Source organism: Lactuca serriola, chromosome 5 (assembly GCF_051521515.1).
Source record: "Lactuca serriola cultivar US96UC23 chromosome 5, Lser_US96UC23_V15, whole genome shotgun sequence".
Lineage (NCBI taxonomy): Eukaryota > Viridiplantae > Streptophyta > Magnoliopsida > Asterales > Asteraceae > Lactuca > Lactuca serriola.
Genome location: NC_136412.1, coordinates 224,979,265 through 225,000,807, shown reverse-complemented (window position 1 = coordinate 225,000,807; position 21,543 = coordinate 224,979,265). Strand labels below are relative to the sequence as shown.

The window sequence follows — 21,543 nt, the reverse complement described above, 5'->3', positions numbered from 1 at the left end:
AATCATATGACATTGTTATCATGGTATCAGAGCAGAGGTTTGATACGTTGTTAGAAGCCTTTGTAGCAGTCATCTGTGGCGCGGATCGAAATTTTCTAGGGTTACTGTAGCAGATGGAATTCATTGTTTTTTGCTGTTGATTCGTTGTTGCTGGTATTCGTTGTTGATGTGTTTTTTGTTGGTGAATTTCGTTTGTTATTGTTGTTGATTTGTTGTTGATGTTCGATTTCTTGTTGTCCGATTGATTGCTTCTGCTGGTTTGTTACTCCTCTCATTCTCAGATTGTTATACTGTCATTGTGGTTATTTATTCATTGTCAACATGACTGGAAAGGATGATTCCCTTCAGTCAATCAGTACTCGTTTGGATGGAAATAATTATACGTATTGTAGTTACGTTATGAAGAACTTCCTTCGTAGGAAAAATATGTGGGGCTATGTCACTAGGACTAAAGCCAAACCCTCAATACCTCAAACTGAGAATTTTGATTTGTTACTTGATGCTTGGGAGACTGATAACTCCAAGGTAATTACTTGGATTAATAACTCTGTCACTCAGTCTATTGGTATGCAGTTAGCTAAATATGACACAACAAAGGAAGTTTGGAATCACTTGGAAAGGCTGTATACTCAGTCTAACTTTGCTAAACAATACCAGTTGGAATATGATATTCATGCTCTTCAACAAAATGACCAGAGCATTCAAGATTTCTATGATGTTATGTCTGATATGTGGGATCAATTGGCTCTTAATGAATCTAAAGAGTTAAAATACTTTGAGCCTTACATTGCTAGTGTAAGGTGTTAAGTGTTGCGTTGGGTGTTTGACCAAACCACGAAGGGTTGACCACGTACGCACATCGTACCCTTTAGTACGCCCAACGTATGCGCCTTCCACTAGCTCAACCCATTAAGTGCTAATCCTTAAGCACTTTCATCCAAAATCCATATCTAGACCCTAAAAGGTATTCTTAACCATAAAGTTTCCAACTTTATGGTTTTGCATGGCTAATAAGACCTTAACATCAAAAACCCTAGCCTCTTGACCCATTAAGACAACCTATATCATGCATGGGAGGAAAATAATGTCCAAGGTCATATTTTTATAACTTAACACACCCTATAACATTTGAAAGGACAACTCAAACATCTTGGAGTACTCCATACTCACAAGGATCAAGATTTAGGACAAAAAAGGTGCCAACTTTAAGCTAAAATTAGATCTAAATGAAAAACTCATCAAGGTTGGAGCTTTATACCTCTAGAAGGTGTACAAGGTAGTGTAGATGCTAGATCCAAGGCCTTGAGTGAAACACTACAACTTCAAAGCTCTAAGAATCGAAAATGGAACTAAAAAGACACTCCAAGTTTCAAAATGCATACACACACACTTTAGGGTTTCGAAAAAAAAGGTCAAGGAGGAATGGAGGCTAGACTTAAGGAGGGGTATGGGGCTATAATGATGCTTAAATAGGGTCCAAACCCTACGTACACCCAACGTATGCAAGCCCACTCAAAAATTATGAAATTTCCAGTAGGGACTAGTTTTAAAAATTATTCAAAAATCAAGGATCAAATTGGAAATACCTGGAAATCAAGATGTTACATAGACCCAACGCTGGATAGTAGCCAGAACACCACCTTCAGCTACTACCAATAACACAACAAGGGTTGTTGGCAGCAGTCTCGTTGCCTTTGTTGATCGTTTGCCACAACCCCCTACTGTTTTTCATGATTCTAATCACACTGTTGAACTCACTCCCCCATTGCAATGGTTCCCTCCGACCACCTATGATCAACCCATCGACATTGCATTGTCCATGAACTCAATGACAATGAATGACATGCACAACTCATCTTGGTATATGGACACCGATGCTACTTCTCACATGGCCTCTGACACATGTATACTTCACTCTATTAGTAATAATAGCAAAATAAATTATGTTCTTGTTGGAAATTGTTCTTATATCCCCGTTACACATACCAGTCGTGCTCATTTGCTCATATCTCATCATCCCCTTCACCTACGTAATGTTCTTGTCACACCCGACATAATCAAAAACCTTATTTTTTTTTTGTAAATTCACCATTGATAATGATGCCACCATTGAGTTTGAAAATTTTGGTTTTTCTATGAAGGATTTTCGAACCCACCAAGTTCTTCTTAGATGTGATATCTTGGGTGATCTTTATCTAGATTTCTTGAAGCCCTCTACTCAATCTGCGCTCCTTGCTTGTAGTCCCACTGTAACATCCTGTTTTGAAAAGTTCTTATTTCAGGATTGTGGAAAATAAATGGATCAAATAAAGGCCTTGGACTTCAATGGAATAGATTTTAGACTCTATTGGAGGTATATGATGTTGGACAAGTGATTTAAACCTTGAATTGTTCGATGGAATATGAGGGGTAAATAGGAAAGATTATGTTTCGGGTTCCTTGCATAAATTAAGGATTTTAGTTGAAGATGATTTTAGTCATAATTATCAAGATAAACTTTTAGAGCTCATCGATACCTTTCCGTGGATATAAATATCATCGTAAACGGAGTTGAAACGAAGAAGTTATGGTTGTTTGAAGTTAAGCTGGAAACTTTGTCCATCTAAACATCATATTGATTCAAATCTGAAGGTTGGAGACTTGTATGTGACATCCCCAAAATCACGGCTAGAAAAGACCGATTTCATTTATGCTTTTTAAAATAATTTCAAAGTAAATCCTTTTTATTTAAAAGTGTTGCGGAATTTGTTCCCAAAACAAAACATGATAAAATAATATTTATCAAAGCATTTCATCAAGAGATGCATTTTCATTATATAATTAAAACTTGGGATGTCATGTTCCGATACAGACCATAAAGCATAAACGATAACATTACAAGTCATTCAACAAATATATACATATACAGACTTGTAAACAAAACAGCTCGATGATTCATCCATCTTACGCCCTTGCGCCACTTCCTGTAATACAAATAAAACTGAGTGGGTCAGGCTTGGGAGCCTGGTGAGCATATAGGGTTTTCAACCCACAATAAATAAATTATATTTAATTTCACCAACCAATCACTATCCCGATTACCCATTCCCGCTATCCTCACTTTACGTCCCTAAAACAACATCTATCTCAAGGGACCTAATCTAGGATTTTCATCGGGACGGACATTACTGCTAAGGGGTTTCCTCAACAATAGATATCCTAAAGGCAACCATGAGGGGGATAGAGTACACCGGTGAACACATCGTTCACAACACCTACAGGTTATGAACCTGCTAGCGTTCCCCAGGACTGTCTAGAAAGAGTCTGTGGTCGTTATCCATACTCCGCTGAATAACTAGATCAACAACAACAACAACATCGAGGCCTCTCATCTGTTTATTACACACCAACTATCTACCCATGTTTTACCCAACATATTAGTAGATAAAAATATATATTTTCATACATAGTTTAAAACCTGTATAGCATTTTCATTCAATACATATTCCACGTAACAGATGAGGCACACCCACATAACACGTATTTCATAGAAAATAAATCAGATCTATGAGATAGAAGAGAATGAATATACATTCACACATATAACAACAAAATTATACACATAACACGTATTTCGTATAAAATACTTCATAATTATGCGTTAGAAGAAAGTAACTACACACTCACTTGATCAGAAGATGATCGGACAGCACTACGGCTTGTAGAAGTAGTATTCTTCAGCAGATCTGGAAGATCTTCACAAAAATCGAACTTCTCGCGGGCAGAGCTTCGACTCGTGAATCTTACTTCTCGGGATCTTCGGGACCTCGGGACTTGCTTCGGGGCTCGGGAATAATACCGGGGATTTGGGGTACTTCTGGCACGCAAAACGATGCAAAATGGGAGAGAGAAGAGAGAAAAAGAGCAAATGAGCTGGCTGCCCTCGCATCCTATTTATAGGAGGTTGGAGCCTCGGAGTACGCTGGGCGTACAACAGTACGCGGGGCATACGCGTCCGAATCGTCATGGCATGTGTCATCCGAAGAACTCGAGTGCGAGGGACATCGTGCTTCGCTGTACGTTGGGCGTTCAGCAGTACGCTGGGCGTACTTCGGATGAGTCCGATGACTCCCCTTCGGATAATACCGGATTTTATAATTAAATTTAAATATTAATTATTTAATAAACTTTGAAAATTCATATCTTCCTCATACGAACTCCGTTTTCGACGTTCTTTATATCCACGCGTAGGTGAGACTACGCTCTACAACTTTCGTTTAGACTCCGTCGGCTAATTTTGGATTTATTTTTATTAATTATTTTTAGTAGGCCGGGATAGAAAAACTTCGTTATAAATTCATAACTTCTTCGTTTGACGTCCGTTCTCGCCTAAATTTTCATCGTTTCGATACCAACAACGAGATCTTCGATTCTCGTTTAGATCGATTCGACTAAAAACCGCTCGATCTCAAATCGAGTATTTCGGGCTGCATACCGCTAAGTCGAAACTTCAATAAATCATAACTTCTCCATACGAAGTCAGATTTGGGCGTTCTATATATATCTGGAAACCTCGTTTCAACTACTACAACATTATCCAAAGATAACGAGTTTATTTTTCACTTAAATTTTGACGCTTATTTTTATTCTTAATTAATCAGATCACATAATTAAGCAATTAAGCACAAAACACATAATACTCAAATAATACACTTCTATTATTTCAAAACGGGTCACAAAGGTTAACCTAGACTACTATATCAACATTAATGACAAGCCCGGAAACACAGGCATTACATTGTACTTAATGGATTAAGTTGAGAAAGATGCATTTTTAGTCCATTTGAGACTTAAAGACTATATCTTGGTTATGTGGACCATCCTAATGGATAAAGTTGTAAAATTTATCCATTCTGGAGCTATTAAGAATCATAAAAATGTGACCGTGATCCCTTTCTTCCCTCCATGCAAGACTTATGATGCCTTGGTTTGTGTATTAAGTTAGGGTTTTGGTGTATGGACTCCTTCTAGCCATGGAAAGTCATAAAGTTGGAAACTTTATGACTTAGAATATTATTTGGGACTATATTTGAGCTTTAGACGTGAGATCTCAATGAAATAAGCACTTAGTGAAGGAAAATGGAACTTGTCGTGTATGTTGGGCGTACTTGGTAGTACACTGAGCGTACCTGGATGGAACCTCATAATCGGGAAGGGATGTACTACGCAGAGCATAATGACTGAGTACGTTGGGTGTACTCGGTAAGTGTTGACCTCCTTTGACTTTTTGACTTTTTGACCCATTGACTTTTTCGATCTATTTGAATTTTGGTCAAACTTGAGTAGAATTGAGTATTTCACTAAGGATTGGTCTTAGTTTGGTTTTATAAAGTTTAGGTTGCCTGTTCTGATACTGTGGTAGTTGTTGGGCTTCTGTTGAGTAGTTCATGTGAGTCTTCTCACAGTATTTGTGGGTCGAAGGCACCAATGTTACCCCATTGTTATGCTATAGAATGTTAATTATCTTTGTTACTCTTTCATGTGTTTGTATTAGGGATGAGAGTGGGTCCAAACGCGGACCGGTAAACCCAGACCCGAAAAACCTTGGAATCGGTTAACGGGATTTTGTAGGACCGGAAACCGGATCGGTATATAGGAACCGGTTCTAGTTCGGTTTTGGGTAAGGTACCGGGTAAAGTGGGTCTAGAACCGGAAAACCCAAAAACATTGAAGTGGGTCTAGAACCGGAAAACCCGTGGAATCCAGAATTTTTTGGTAATTACTTAGTGGTTGAACTTCAAAAAATTTCAACTTTGATATCCCAACTTCGGAGGACTATAAGTCATTGAATATTAAACAAAAAATGACAAAATTATAATCTAAAATCATGTACAAGCTCTAAAATACACGTTACAAAAAATCTCATGATAATTCGACTTTAAACGGATTTTATAGGTATTTTTAAAATTTCACAAAATATAAAAATAAAGCTGAAAAATAAAAAATTCACAACATTTATATCACATCTTTGGGGGAATGTAAGTCAATGAATATGAAAACAAAAATGACAAAATTATAGTCTAAAATCATATACAAATTCTAAACTACACGTTGTACAAAACCTCATGATAATCCGACTTCAAACAAATTAGATATGCATTTTTAAAATTTTACAAAATATAAAAATAAAGGTGAAAAACACAAAATTCACAGCTTTGATATCCCGACTTTGATGGACTATAAGTCAATGAATATTAACTCAAAAATGACAAAATATATATTCTAAAATCATATACAAACTATACACTACACTCTGGAAAAAACCTCACGCCAATATGACTTCAAACGAATGAGATATTCATGTTTTAAATTTTTCATAAAACCGGTTCCGACCCCTAAAATCGGTTCTTGTTCCTAACACGGTTTTGGTTCTTAAACCTGGTTTACTTGGACCCGAAGGAACCAAAATACAGATTACCTGGAACCCGGATAAATCCGTTCTTTAAACCTGGGACCCAGACCGGTTTTACATATTTCGGTTCTAATAGTTCTGGTTTTGGTTCGATTCCGGTTCCGATCCTATTTTCCTTTTCTAAATCTCATCTCAAGTTTGTATGTATCCCGGGTGGGGCCCGATGTCGGGCGGGGCCTGATGAATGTGTTGGGCAGGGCCCACCATATATGACTGATAGATCTATACCGGGCGGGGCTCAATGGATTCAGGGCGGGGCCTGGTGTATGTATGTATGGTATGTGGTATTTTAGGGAACCCACTAAGCTTCGTGCTTAAGGTTTATGTTTAAAATGTTTTTAGGTACTTCTGGTTTCAAAAGGAATGTTTGGGTTTATCATACTGCATCCCCTAGAGATTTATTGCGCATTGACTGTCTATGATTTTACTCTGATGTTTTGATAATAATTTTATTATAATTTTCTTTGGGGATAATGAATGAATGGTTTTGACTTATTTAAAATGAAATGTTTACTCGGAAATTTTAGGATGTTACACCCATCCTATGGCACCAATGCCTTGGCCATCTAGGTCATTGTGTCTGTCAGTTTTTAAATTCAAATAAATTTATTACATGTAGTCAACACATTAACTCGACTGCATATAATTCTTGTCATCTTAGCAAGCATGTTAGATTGCCATTTTCTTCGTTTATTTCAATTGTATCTAGTGCTTTTGATATTGTTTATTCAGATATTTGGACATCCCCTATTTCAAGTGTTTTAGGAATAAACTATTATGTTTTATTTTTAAATCATTATTTTTATTTTCTTTGGGTTTATCCATTACATATCAAATCAGAAGTCATCTCTAAATGTTTACACTTTCGTGCTTATGTCAAAACCCAATTTAATACTAAATAAAATCTTTCCAATTTGATTACGGGGGCGAATTTGATAACCAGGAATTTCACTCCTTATTTGGCCAAATTGGCATTATCTTTCGTTTTTCTTACCCCAAAACATCTCAAAAATATAGTATGTCCGAACGTATGATACACACAATAAATAATATGATTCGCACCCTTCTATTTCATGCTCACATACCACCCAAATATTGGGTCGAAGCTCTCCAAATGGCATCTCATCTTCTCAACCTTACACCTTTCACATCTATTCACAATGAAACTCTGTTCACTAGACTAGAAAAATAGCCTTTTATGATGCGCATTTACAACACGTATTTACGACGCACAATGCGTGTTGTAAAATGCTCAGACGACGCGCAAATGCGCGTCAAGGAAGGCCTTGTCATAACGAGAGACGACACGCTTTTGAACGTCGTCTATAGACGACGTGCATCTATGACGCGCATTTACGACACGTATTTACAACGCTCATTTACGACAAGCAATGGGTATCAAGGAAGACCTTGTCATAAAGGAAGACGACACGTATTTGTGTGTCGTAACCTTACGACGCACATTTATGACACGCATTGTGTATCATTAAAGCCCCTGTCATAAATGAAGATGACACACATTTGTGTGTCATAAACTTCAACAACCATTTACGATATGCATTTACGACGTGCCTTTACGATATTCATTTATGCATAATACAAAAATATGGAAACAAATATATACCAAAACAATCAATTTCATCCAATAACATCATGTCAAAAAATTGTAATACATTAATATTAAGGGGATCGAATTGTACATTGTTATTAAGAGGTTTTCTCTAACTATATAACCTAATACTACGTTGCTATTTAAGGGCACCTTCTTGTTTCATATATCATGTCAAAAAAAAATCTTCTATATTATTAGTTTACCACCTGGTATACTGGGTTGCTGTCCACCGGGCGTGGATGGCAAGTAATGACTTGAACATTAGCTGAAACAAAAAAGAGCTTTTATTAATCACATAATCAAATTTAGCTAATTGATAGAGTTGTTATATAAATATGTTATTAACTAATATTCACTAATATTAATCACATAAAAGATATAGCACCTTAGTTATGGTTAGGATTTAACATAAAAAATGATATTTTTAAATATTTAGTGCTAAAATTAAAAACAATCACCTGTTGTGTTCCATTCCATGTTCTTTAACTTCCCATTTAGCATTAGCAATTCGATCAGCATACCTGCCAAGGGGCAGTTTAGACATTTACCAATTCATATTTTCAGACTCTATACTGTTCTTCAAAATTCACTTGAACACAGTTTCACATTCCACAAGGCGATGAGCTTCTTTTGTACACTACAACAATAGCAACAAAAAGATTTTATCTTTTATATAGAAAAAATAAACTAATCTTTTAAACTTTTATAAAAATGCATGAATTATGATACTGACATTCCATCAAAAGTTGTATGAGCAATAGCAAGTTACATCATAGCTTCCACTTCTCATATACAACGACCCCTAAAGAGTCTTAGGTTGAATCTGACACCCTGACAACATGGAGGTGGTATACCACGTGCATTACAAGCTCATGCCCCTGGTTAAGGTGCAATCATGAAAATGTGTATTAAAACACACAAAAAAAGGTTCAACATTAGTTATATAATGATATTTTTAAAAGAATACTATATATATATATATATATATATATACACACACACATACACACACACCTTCTGAAGCTGGTAGTCTGAGGCAATATGCTTTTGCATCATTAAAATTACATCATCATCACCATCAACCTGCAGGTAGCACAACATATGAAACAATTATCTACTGATGTCTCGGGAAAATTTTGATGTCACTCTTTGTATTGAAAGAAATTTGGTCAAAGATATTTCTCTGTCAGCTATGAGCCCCTTTTCACAACCAACCTGCTGACTTGCTATTTCTATTTTTCAAATTACTTTATATATAAGGCCATGTTTATGTAGCTAATATGTTTGGTTTTTAGATATGTTTTGATGCTTTGATACTGAACAACTCTTCCTCCAAGAGCTGCATCAAGTTCAAGTGTTTTTATGGCTGCTATGCTAGCATCATCCTGTAACCAATAATTCAAAAGTTCATATGGAATTGAAAAGATATAAGTCAACTCTTAGTGAATCAAAGATTTTTGGTCAACCTTGTAAAAAGACGACATGTATCTTCTTTATGTTTTCAATTGATATTTCTATTGTTTTATGTAAACCAAGAAACCAAATAAGTAAAGAAACTAATGTGATTGAACCCAAAAGTGAAAAGAAAACGGTTTTTTGAAGATAAAAGATGTTATGTGATGAAAACTCACCTCAGTTGCATCTTTACCTATCCAATAATGGATTTCATAGCGGAAGACACCACCTTTTTTGTAACAGTCTGTAGAATTGATGTAAATTGCAGTATTCAGTATAAACAAATAAATAGTACCCCAAGAATAAATGATTTACTAAGTCAAATAGAGTGTTCTTTTCTTGTTAGAAAACATGGCCAAAAAGCATCTTAGATGTAAACAGTAGCTTCCTTTATCCTATGATTTACTAATTACATATAATAAAATGACAATATTGTCAATACATTGAATTAAATAATAATAAAAAAATCAAAGAAGAAAATATGAAACTTTGTTTAAGATTAGAGAACACACCTTCAAAATAATATAGGAATCCCCTGTAAAAAGTTTACTATAAGAAGCCTCCAGGATAGCCACTGGCTTAGAATTCTCAATCTTCCATACCTCAATTCCTCTAATTGTCAGTGAAGATGTAAAGATTAACATTTATTAAGAAGAAAAAAACCTGCAATCTGAAAGCATGTAATCTATGTACATATTGATGAAACTCCCAATATTCAATTACTTTTGAAGAAAAATAACTATATTTGAAGTAGCATAGTAGGGAAAAATAAAATTCCTAGTTCAGATAAGTTTAAGAGAAAGGATAAGCTTTTTGTCAAGCTCCTTGAAAGACTAGATCCACTTCTCTCATAGAAACAGCCATGCTTGCTGCTTTATGCTACAGTCAGTTTGGGTCTTTATCACCAAAACCTAAATATTGGGATAGAATACCTGAAATCCACATATTTTAGACTTCACAAGATGAAACTATGTTCTTGTGAATACTTTGATTATAGGTGTGCATCAAGAATATTAGTAATAAGATTGCTTTACTTCATGTTGTTCCTACAGCTGAGTTAGTTTCTTTAAACAAACATAGCATTGCAACTACACATATTTCAATTGTTCTTCTACTTATGTAACTTAATGTATCTACAACATATTGTTCATCACCAAGAGAAATTGAAAGTTATAATTTTGTATCTACATAACGGAATTTATGTAGTTTGTATGAAAATGGAGAATTCTGGAAAAGCTTTCGAAAATTTTAGGAGATATTAAAAGTTTGTGTCAATCGAGGTGAACATGATCACATAAATGAATAACAAACATACGATATTGAAATTGAGACGAAACCAACGCAAATTATAATAAATGGCACGTATATATTACACAAATTCTTGGAACATATCATGAAAATGAAAAACTAACCCAATGCAAAAGCAAAATCGGAAAATGCACAAATATATTCGGATGAATTACTACATTACCGATTACCTTGAACGTGTGAATCCAATCTAAACGTGCAAAATCTGTATAAAACATGAATTGGCTTCTACAAACGCGAGAAACGGAGCAAAATTGAAGATGAGAGAGAGGATTCGGAGTCTAGAGAGAGAAAATTTCTGAGAAAGCGAGAAAAATGCGGCGTTGAAGGAAATGGTGAATCGCAATGTGTGCTTGGCACCAATGGAAGCTCGAAAAGTACCCATACAAACACACACCACACACACGGAGAAAGAACCGTTGGGTTTTTCATTTTCATTATTAATAAAATTAACACATAAATATTTTACCAATTTATGGATATGTAAATCAATATAAAAATCTAGAAAAAATTTCATATTGCAGTTTGAGTATAGTTTATGTAGCTAAAATGAGCAAACATTACATACATACCCATGAATGCACGATGCATAAATCATGTGCCATGTATGTCACTGCTGAATACGCTTCTGTAACCAACCAGTCCCCCTAAAGCCTCAAATTAACAAAAAACGTAAGCAACTTCTTTTTATCATTTTTTTGAAAAAAAACATGTTGATAAAATGACGAAACTGACCTTGAAGGACAAGTTAATGTCATTCTAGTCCTACCAAAGTTTCCAGCAACAGGGGCCATGTCAGTAACCTCAGCTCGCCTGTGAGAAATCGCTTCCATCACCATTCCCATATGCTCTTCATTCACCTTAAATTTATAACAATTGTATAAAAAATCCATATCATTAAAATACAAATACAAATAGTAAATCAGTGTTTTTTTACCTCAATGGTTACTTCTTCAATTGGCTCTAGCTTCACACCTTTCTCAATCTTGTACCTAACATATTATACAAATAATAATCATTATGAACCGTAAAAGTTCATATAAGAAGTTTAAGATAGAGAAAACTTACATAACTCTTGGAGGGGATACAGAAAGCTCAAAATTTTCACGCCTCATATTCTCAAGCAAGATGCCTACAAAGTGAAGGAAGTTAGCATATATAATAATTCTTTGGTGATTTTTTAAAGAATATGATGAATTAAAGAGTATATGATATGACCTAATTGAAGTTCTCCTCTTCCTTGAACCTCATATGATTATGCTAAACTAGGGATTACATTTATGGCTAAGTTTGTTTCTGCTTCAGCCAATAGTCTATCACCAAGATGATGAGGTGTATACAAAGTACAAACATTGGATTACTTGAAAAGTTAGAGAAAACTACAAGAAGAAGAAGAAGAAGACAAGTTATTTTTCTCTTACTTGAGAACCATCAAGTCCAGCTAAAGGAGAATCATTCACACTATCTTCTTCCCCTCTTGCTGTTACGCAGGACACCAAACACCCACTCAATATGCCGCTTCTCACTTTCTTCATTCTGACAACAGCTGTGTCGTTTGAGATTCCCTATCACCGGAAAAAGCCTAACAGGAAGTCGGAGATCACTGACTCCTTTCCAACCTCCGACAGTCCTCTTCCTCCTCTACATCATTTCCCTGTCGAGTGTTACATAAACAAAGGAAAACAAGGCAGAAGAGTCGCTATCGCCAGGCAATCATTACCACCCACCACCTCGTTGCCGCCGCTGCTATGATTGGTTGTCCCCTCCATCACCGGTGCCAATCTTCCCTGCCCTCTGTCGTCTATTATCCTCATTGACCATTGCCAGAAAAGAAAAGAGAAAGGCAGCAAGCTACTATCGTAGCTCCACTCATCGACCACCACTGTAGTTGTTGAGAATCTCCGGTCACCACCACCAGCTGCTTCTCTGATTTCATTTCGATCGTTGCTCCCTATCAGTGCTTCTTGACCCATTGTTTCTAATCGTGTTTTGAACCCGCTCCCTGCCGGGGAAAGTTCTTGAAAAAGCCCTAGCTATTACAAAGAGGGAAACTAAAGCGGAGGATGAAAAAAAAAGGAAGGCGGGGTTTTTAAGTTTTTGGGATTTCATTTACCCGGATGAACGCGCACGTTATATTAAAATTTATAAAAAGACAGTCTTAGACGACACACATTTTATTATAGGTGCCCTCCGTGTTTTTATTTTTTTTGTTTAGACACTAATTTCAGGGCACACAAAAATATGTGTCCTTAATCCCTTAAATTTTGCGAAATTGACATTATATTTTAGGGCACGCACAAATGCGCGTCCTCTATTCGTGAGTTTCATTGTTTGCTCGTCATTAAAGGACTATTTTCTAGTAGTGGTAGTCTTTCATAAAACTCCTTATTACCACCTTCACGTGTTCGGATGCATTTTTTATCCATACATCACACTTCCTCATAAACTTTCCCCTCGCTCCACCCCATGTGTGTTTCTCGGTTATCTTACTAATCACTGGGGATATCGATGTCTTGATCTTGCTATGCGGAAGATCATAATTTCTCTCTGGTAACCGATACAACTTCGGTTACCGACTCTCCACCATCCCCTTCATCCCCTACCACTCATTCCACTCTGGCACCTCCTTATACTCACCTCATGATCACACTTGCCAAACATGATATCTCCAAGCCTATCTCTCATCTCAATCTCCATACCACTACCGAGTCTCTAATTTCTAAATCCCATCTCCATGCCCTTTGTGACCCTAATTGGACCATTTCCATGTACGATGAATTTGATGCTCTTATTTCTAGCAAAACCTAGAAACTTGTCCCAAGGCCTCAAGGAGCCAATATTGTGCGTTCTATGTGGTTATTTAAAAATAAATACAGGGCACATGGATCATTAGATAGGTATAAAGCATGATTGCTTGCAAATGGGAAAAGTTAGAGACCCTATATCGATTGTGATGAGACTTTCAGTCATGTTGTTAAACCGGCCACTATACGCTCAGTCTTGAGCATTGCCATATCCCGCTAGTGGCCCATCCCTCAGCTGGATGTCAAGAATGCATTATTACATGGCCAACTTCATGAGACTATTTACATGCATCAATAAGGCTTCCAACATCTAGATCATCCCGAATATGTTTTCCTCCTACATAAATCCCTATATGGACTGAAGCAAGCCCCTCGATCTTGATTTCATAGGTTCACCAAGTTTATCACCTGGATCAGATTCATTCACAGCAAATCATACTCCTCCTTATTCACATACCAGAACGACTCTCTCACTACCTTTCTTCTTCTATATGTTCACGATATCATCCTTATAGCTTCCTCGGCTGCCTTGATTTCTCGCATCATGTCTCTACTCTCCATCGAGTTTTCCATTACGAAACTCGGAGATTTTTCATATTTTCTAGGGATTTCGGCTACAAAGTATCATTCAAAGTTATTTCTATCTCAATGCAAATACGCGTTGGCATTTCTTGACTGAGCTCACATGTCTTAATGTAATCCATGTGGCACCCCTGCTGACACCCAGTCAAAGGTCGATCATAATGGTACTCCAGTTCATGACTCGACCCTATAACGTAGTCTTGCAGGTGGACTCCAGTACTTCAATTTCACTCGCCCAGATATTACTTTTGTTGTTAAATAGATTTGTCTTTACATGAATGATCCTCGTGAGCAATACTTTCATGCGCTCAAACGCATCTTACGATATATTTGGGGTACTTTATACCATGGCCTTCATATTCATCCCTCCTTTACTATGAGTCTCACCACCTACTTCGATGTAGATTGGGGGGATGCCCTGCTTCATATCGTTCCACTAATAGCTATTGTGTTTATCTCAGTGGCAACTTGATATCATGGTCTTCCAAACGTCAAGCTATCGTATCTCGCTCGAGCGTGGAAGCGGAATATAGGGGTGTCGCTAATGTCGTTGCTGAAACATCTTAGCTCCGCAACCTTCTTCGGGAACTCCACTGCCCACTAACCAAAGCTGTCATCGTATGTTGTGATAATGTCAGCACAATCTACTTATCGACCAATCCCGTCCAATACCAACGGACTAAACATATCAAGATAAATATACATTTTGTACGGGATAAATTCGCCACTGACAAGTTTGGTTTTTACATGTCCCTTCTAGTCATCAGTACGCAGACATCTTCATGAAGGGCCTCTCGACTTCACTCTTCATGGATTTTTAGTCCAACTTGAGTTTTCTCACTCGTGCTCCTGCCTAAACTACAAGGGTGTATTAGTGTATATTATATAATGTATTTAGCCCAGTGTATAGATAGCCCATATATATTGTATTTGTTGTAAGCCCATTAGGTTACACTCCTTGTATTCATGTATATATATATATATATATATATATATATATATATATATATATATATATATATATATATATATATATATATATATATTTGATTACAAAATCAAATATCAATTACGAGAAATTATTCTAAATCTAATATTAATGGGATCAAGTCTCTCTGGAGACATATATGGTAACTACTAGTAGATTAGTTTGTTGTTTAAATTTTTTTGAAAAAAAAAAACTTGATCAATAAAAAAGAAAATTGTTCCTACACAACAATTTTATTTTTCTTTACACAACAATTTAAAAAAAAAGTAATTTGAATGAACTCCTATATACCTACGAGCCTTTATTGAAACATCGAACATCATAAGGACCATGTCTTCAGTTTGACTTACTCATTCATTGACCATGCCTACACTCAACTATTTTCCATCAAAACCAAACCGCTAAGGCTAGATGGAGTGATGCCAAGTCTGCCACAGTCCATGTTAGTGCCACATCCAATTTGCCACACTGCATCAAAAACTTGTCATTAACATGGCATAGGTTGACACACTTGCCATGCTATAGTTTTAATTAATATATATTAAAAATAATCAATTTAACAAAATTAATTTAAAACTAAAATTTCATTAAACTTCAACGAAAATTACAACAAAAACTTAAAATTTAAAAATAAAAACATGGAAATTAAAATTAAAATACCTAGATAGACCTAAAGGACATCTTCATTGGAAAATTACCCATTCAAATCATCAACATGTTCTGTATTAAGATCAATGTGGTTGACGGTTCAAATATGTTCCGTCAAGTCCTTACAAAGAACATGATGCATGCCAACATCATGAATTATTGCCCTCCTCGCCAAGTACTCCTCGCCTCCTACCTCAAAAGTTTGTGTCAGTGGAATGATCTCGTTTGCATTATATTCATATATTACATTTCCTTTGTCTTCGAAAATCATATTATGCAATATGATACAAGTATAAGTCGCCTCACTCATTTTCTTCTCCTCAAATAAGGTGCGGGATATTTAAGAATATGACAACATTCTTTCAAAGCACCAAACGCTCCTTCAACATCCTTTCTCGCCTTCTCTTGAGCTCTCTTAAACTTCAACCTTTTGCAATCATTTAGACAAGACAATGACTTCACAAAACAAGCACGCTCCGGATATATCCCGTCCACAAGATAATATGTGTTCCTATACGACGTTCCAGAAACTTTAAAGGAAGAATCTGGTGCAATCCCGTTATACATGTCGACGAATAATGGAAACATGTTAAGAACATTAATGTCATTGAGGGGTCCAACAGAACCAAAGAATGCATGCCATATCCACAAATCATGTGAGGCCACCGTTTCAAGTATGGTGGTTGGATAAGCATCATCGCCTCGGATGTATTGGTCTTTATGGGCATTCAGACAACTACCCCATTCCTTGTGGAGGCAATTTAGGCTTCCTAATATTCAAGGGAAGCCATGCACATTTGAATGATGAACATACAACTTTGGACGTCACTACAAGTAGATTTGCGCATATATCGTGGACCATATAATTTCATGACCTACTTACAAAACTTGTGAAGGCTTTCTTATGCAGTACATTCGGACATCCTAAGACTCTCATCTAATGCATCGTGGGAAGTGACATATGTTATTTGACGAAGTGCAGCAGTGTATTTGTAATGGAGTTAAACCAACTGTACCTCTAGCATGTGAACATTGTTGAAAATATGGATACGTTGATGTGACATCGTTGACGATACACAAAAATAGAGTTCTATGCATATAGAACCGTCGACAAAAATAATATCATTGAAACGTGGTGTTTTCGGCAAAGTAATCATGCATGAATCATTCATTAGCCGTCTCATGATGTCTTTGTATGTACCTTCTTTTTCTCGAGCACACATTATCCGTATTTTGTTGTCGTGGTTCTTCGATCTTTTGTTTACCTCTATGGTCGTTTCAAGCAACGCATCAAACAATGCCTGATGAAGACAATGGAGATGACATTTGTAGAGAGAATGTTTGAAAAGTAGAAGAAGGTTTTGATGTGGTAAATAAATAAATTAGGTTGTATTTATAGGAGTTTTAGAAAAACATTTAAATCAAATATAGCGATTGCCCCTCCCATTGTTTCACATTTACTCGGTCAAACTCAACATCTTTCCACCGAATTGTCGAGCAGAGCTCGGCATGCCGAGTCCTAGGCCCGGTGTTCGCCGAGGTTGCCGAGTGGGTTCAGGCCCGTCCCAGAGGGTGGGCGATAAGGGCGACCGTCCAGAACCCATCTTTTAAAGAGGCCCAAATTTTTTATGGAAATTTTTATATTTAAAAGATAGTACAAATAATTTTCTTACAATTATTGAGTTATTATAAAAAACTTGATGAAATTTGTGTATTTTAAGGGCCTACTTTTTGCTCTCGCCCTGGGCCTATAATATGTTTGGAATGGTCGTGGTGGGTTGCCAAGCCTACTCCCACGAGCCTAAAGACAATGTTTTATACCATTTCATTTCGATAAACGTAACAATAAACTCTTATATCTTATATGTGTAATGAAAGGCAGCACGTACTTGTTTTATAAAACAAATCATTTCATGTTATTATCAATCCTATTCCATAATATAATATATGAGTTCTGATTTCACACCTATATGGTTGAACATACAATGTTTGTTCATAGGGGTGTAAACGAGCCGAGTCGAGCCGAATACTACCAAGCTCGAAGCTCGGCTCGACTAAACTATTCGAGCTCAAAACTCGACTCGAGCCTTGATTTTAAGCTCGAGCTCGGACTCGTGAAATACTCGACAGTCTCGAGCTCTGCTCGACTCGGTTCGACTAATGTTTTAAACAAAATCAAAATCACTAAATTCAGTAATAAATATTAAACATTCCACATGTAAATGTCCAAACTACCAAAAAAACCACTATTAATCACCGAATATCAATATAACATCAACCATATATGTCATAAATGAATAATTATAAAGAAATGACATATATCTTATAAATGAACAATTATAAAGAAATGACATATATGTAAATTACACTAAGCTCGACTAAGCTCGCGAGTTTTACGAGCTGAGTATTTTTGTACTCGAGCTCGAGCTCGGCTCGATTAAGGTTGAGTCGATTTCGAGTATTTTCCGAGTCGGTCTCGAGTTTCTCGCGAGTTGGCTTATCTCACTTACACCCCTATTTGTTGATACAATGTACTTGTATATAACAACTAACAAACAAACAAGATCAAAAACGATTTGTTTCCCACAGGCCACAAGTGTTGTGGAACAACACCAAGGAGCACCTTTTGAGGTTATTGAAACTCCTTATCATTGGTTCTAACGTTTTGTACAAGACGATTACCGCAATGTATAGAATATGATTAATGTTATAAAATGACACCTAATTGTATTCCGTTTCTTTTTATGTTACTACTCTTTTAGTTGTATTTAATAGAAGCTATTTTTTTGTTTTCACTTTTGCATTTCAATACACTAATTATGTTTTATCGGATGTCACACTTTTGCATTTCAATACAGTAATTATGTTTTATCGGATGTCACACTGTACAATTATATTATCTACTATAATAAATGAAGGTTTTTTTTGCCACATGTCCTCTTCTTATTCATTTGGACACATGACATTTTGTAAAAATTTTAAATTAATTATTTTTCCACTTGTCATTTTATTGTATTTTTCATTTTATTAAATTTAAATTCAACATTTAATGTGTAAGTTAATATATATGTAAAGTATTTATTAGAAATAGTTTATATATGTAATGTATTCAATACATTAAAGTCTCATTAATTTTAATAATTTATTTTTTTTCATTTTTCTTATAAATTCAAAATTTTCAAATTGTTAAAATTTTATATATATATATTTTTTTAAATAAACCCATGTAATACATGGTTTCACACCTAGTATTGAATACAACAATAGATATCATGTAAAATTTAATATCAAATTAACGCGTTGAAATCTAGCTATTATATAGTAAGAGACCAAGTTGTGACTTAAATAAGAAACTTATAACATTCACCATATATATATAAAATGCATTTAAATCACGTAATCCTATTATATCGGATGTCATAATAGAATGTCAACTTCATGCGATATAAATCTAAACGAATAAATTATATATATTGAATATAACAATAGGTATAATGTAAAACTCAATATCAAATTAACGTGTTGAAAACTGCCTAATATAGTAAGGAGAGGCCAAATTGTGACTTAAATAACAAACTTATGACATTCACCCTATATAAAATAATATAAAAATCCTGATTAAAACCTATATGACTTACACATGAAAAAAGTAAAAACTATTTTCTAGTTGAAAACCAAACTAGTAACATTACATTTAAACCACTAAACACAAATTGAGGGAAATCAAGTCAAATGCCTAACATTATATATACATTTCACAAAGATTCAAATACCTACATGGCTACATCTAATCTGTTTGTTATACCAGTATATAACCGATGGACCAATTAACATGAAAAAACCATAGATTTTTCCTACCCAAATCAACAATCAAGAAATCGAAATAAGACTAACACCATTCTTCATCATGTTCTTGAACTCATGAAAATTGATCATACCATCTCCATCAATATCAACTTTGCTTATCATTTTCTTGCAATCTTCCAATTTCTTCCCTTCTTTAAATCCCAGCGAATCCAAAACCAATCCCAATTCCTCAACACTTATGAGCCCATTTTTATCCCCATCAAACACATCAAAAGCTTCTCTCAAATCACCATCTTCATGATCACCATCATCAACTTTATCCCCTTCTTCGTCTTCACGACTCATCATGGACTCGAAAAGCTGACAGAACTCATCGAAATCGATCAATCCATCGCCATTAACATCAACCCTTTGAACCATTTCCAACACGTCCTTTTCATTTGTTGAGATCCCGATGTTCTTGAGTGAATCACTCAACTCTTGTTTTGTGATGAACCCATCTTTGTTTTTGTCGAAAGTCGCAAAAACGCTCTTCAATTCTGCTTTTCTTTCCCTCGAATCAGGACCGAAACTCACCTTTTTGTCCATCACCATCTTGATGTTCTTGGTTTTCTGTTGTTCGACGTTTTGATTCTTGACTGAATCTTGAGTGGAGGGCGATTGAAGTTGAACTAAAGATGCGATTTTCTTTGTGGGTATTCTTAAAAGAGTCGAAACGAGGCCAATTATGAAAAGAAAGACGAGAAAAACTGTGGTTAAAATAGCCATTGAAGCAGAAGAAGAAGCTTCAATGAAATAGAGAAGAAACAGCGTTGTGTTTGTGTGTGTTGATGTGTGTTTTTGGATGAAGGGATGGAGAGAAAAAGGAGTGTGTTCACGCGTTATTTGGTGCCTTTTCCTTTCTTAATTATTAATTTTGGAATAATAAATTTTGAAGTAATGGAATATCCACAAAACGCGTAAACTGAAATAACTGGAAAATGACAAAATATTTCTTTCCATAATAAAATAAATCAAGTGACAAACAACAAAAGATATCTAAATTATAATGAGACTTTATTTGATACCTCACATTTTAATTATAAATTTAGTTTATTTTTTAAGTTTTTTAATTTGTAGTTTTTGACAAATTAAAAAATAACTTAAACTTTTTTTTAAAGTTGTTTAAACTAATTTTTTCATTAGTTTCTTTTTTTAAATTTTAAATATATTCTTGATTAATTATAAAATACATATTTTTTAGATATAATTTTATGATGCTTTTTGTTATTTAACTAATTTTTACCAAAAATCATTTTTTATCAACTATAAGAGAACTATTAATTAATCTTTTCAGTAGTACACTATACACTCAAATATAATTTTAGTTTTCTTCAAAATGTTGTGTGAATAATCTACGACTTATTATAGATATTTTAGAATAATCCCTTAAATAAAAAGTATGTCTCATTTTATTGAAACAATATAAAACAATTAATATTCCATATTCTTTGGGGAAAAATCAATATTTCTGGTTTTATTACGTGTCAGTTGTTGGGAGCATGCGCACACCCATAAACGCGTTGTTGTTTTAATGATGGTGACATTATCGTCGGATCCAAAGTTACATCTAACTTTTAATATTTATATAAAGATATAAAGTAGAGAATATAATATATAAGTGGCGTGAAAAAAAAAAGATTAAATCAGAAATGAACTTTTATTTAGAACGCCGAAACCGTATTTTTTTGGTTTCTAGCTCAACGATATTAAGTATCATTTTCTCTTCTTAAAGTCAATGGTCCAAAGTCTCGTCTAATACATAAGGAAAAATTAGGATTGTTTATGAGTAAATAAAAGGGAAAATGACTCTTGAAGATAATTAACTTTTGTGTTTGTACTCATTTGG

The 21,543-nt window shown here is 35.1% G+C and overlaps 2 protein-coding genes, 1 long non-coding RNA gene and 1 pseudogene across 3 annotated transcripts; 1 reads left to right on the top strand and 3 right to left on the bottom strand.

Annotated features, from left to right (window-relative positions):
• Nucleotides 1–321: 321 nt before the first annotated feature.
• On the top strand, nt 322–807 carry LOC145050222 (uncharacterized). The gene has a single exon (XM_078998509.1). The coding sequence runs from the start codon at nt 322–324 to the stop codon at nt 805–807; it is 486 nt and encodes a 161-aa protein (XP_078854635.1).
• Nucleotides 808–11,754: 10,947 nt separating this feature from the next.
• Nucleotides 11,755–12,149, bottom strand: LOC145051466 (uncharacterized). The gene is made up of 3 exons (XR_013683637.1): nt 12,045–12,149; nt 11,895–11,958; nt 11,755–11,818 (listed from the first exon to the last, which is right to left on the bottom strand). It is a non-coding gene; the product is annotated as an uncharacterized LOC145051466 (long non-coding RNA).
• Nucleotides 12,150–16,154: 4,005 nt separating this feature from the next.
• LOC145050221 (uncharacterized) lies at nt 16,155–17,071 on the bottom strand. The gene is made up of 2 exons (XM_078998508.1): nt 17,050–17,071; nt 16,155–16,618 (listed from the first exon to the last, which is right to left on the bottom strand). Exons 1-2 carry the CDS (start codon nt 17,069–17,071, stop codon nt 16,155–16,157), a joined length of 486 nt encoding a protein of 161 aa, XP_078854634.1.
• Nucleotides 17,072–19,489: 2,418 nt separating this feature from the next.
• Nucleotides 19,490–20,523, bottom strand: LOC145053666 (calmodulin-like protein 3 pseudogene; annotated as a pseudogene).
• Nucleotides 20,524–21,543: the final 1,020 nt, after the last annotated feature.

Excerpts from the sequence above, each read along its gene's own strand:
- LOC145050221 (XM_078998508.1), bottom strand. The coding sequence starts at position 17,071 with ATGTGTGCTCGAGAAAAAGAAG. Across the intron at positions 16,619-17,049 it reads GTGTGCTCGAGAAAAAGAAG|GAAGCCTAAATTGCCTCCAC; the intron begins GTACATACAAAG and ends CTTGAATATTAG.
- LOC145050222 (XM_078998509.1), top strand. The coding sequence starts at position 322 with ATGACTGGAAAGGATGATTCCCTTCAGTCAATCAGTACTCGTTTGGAT.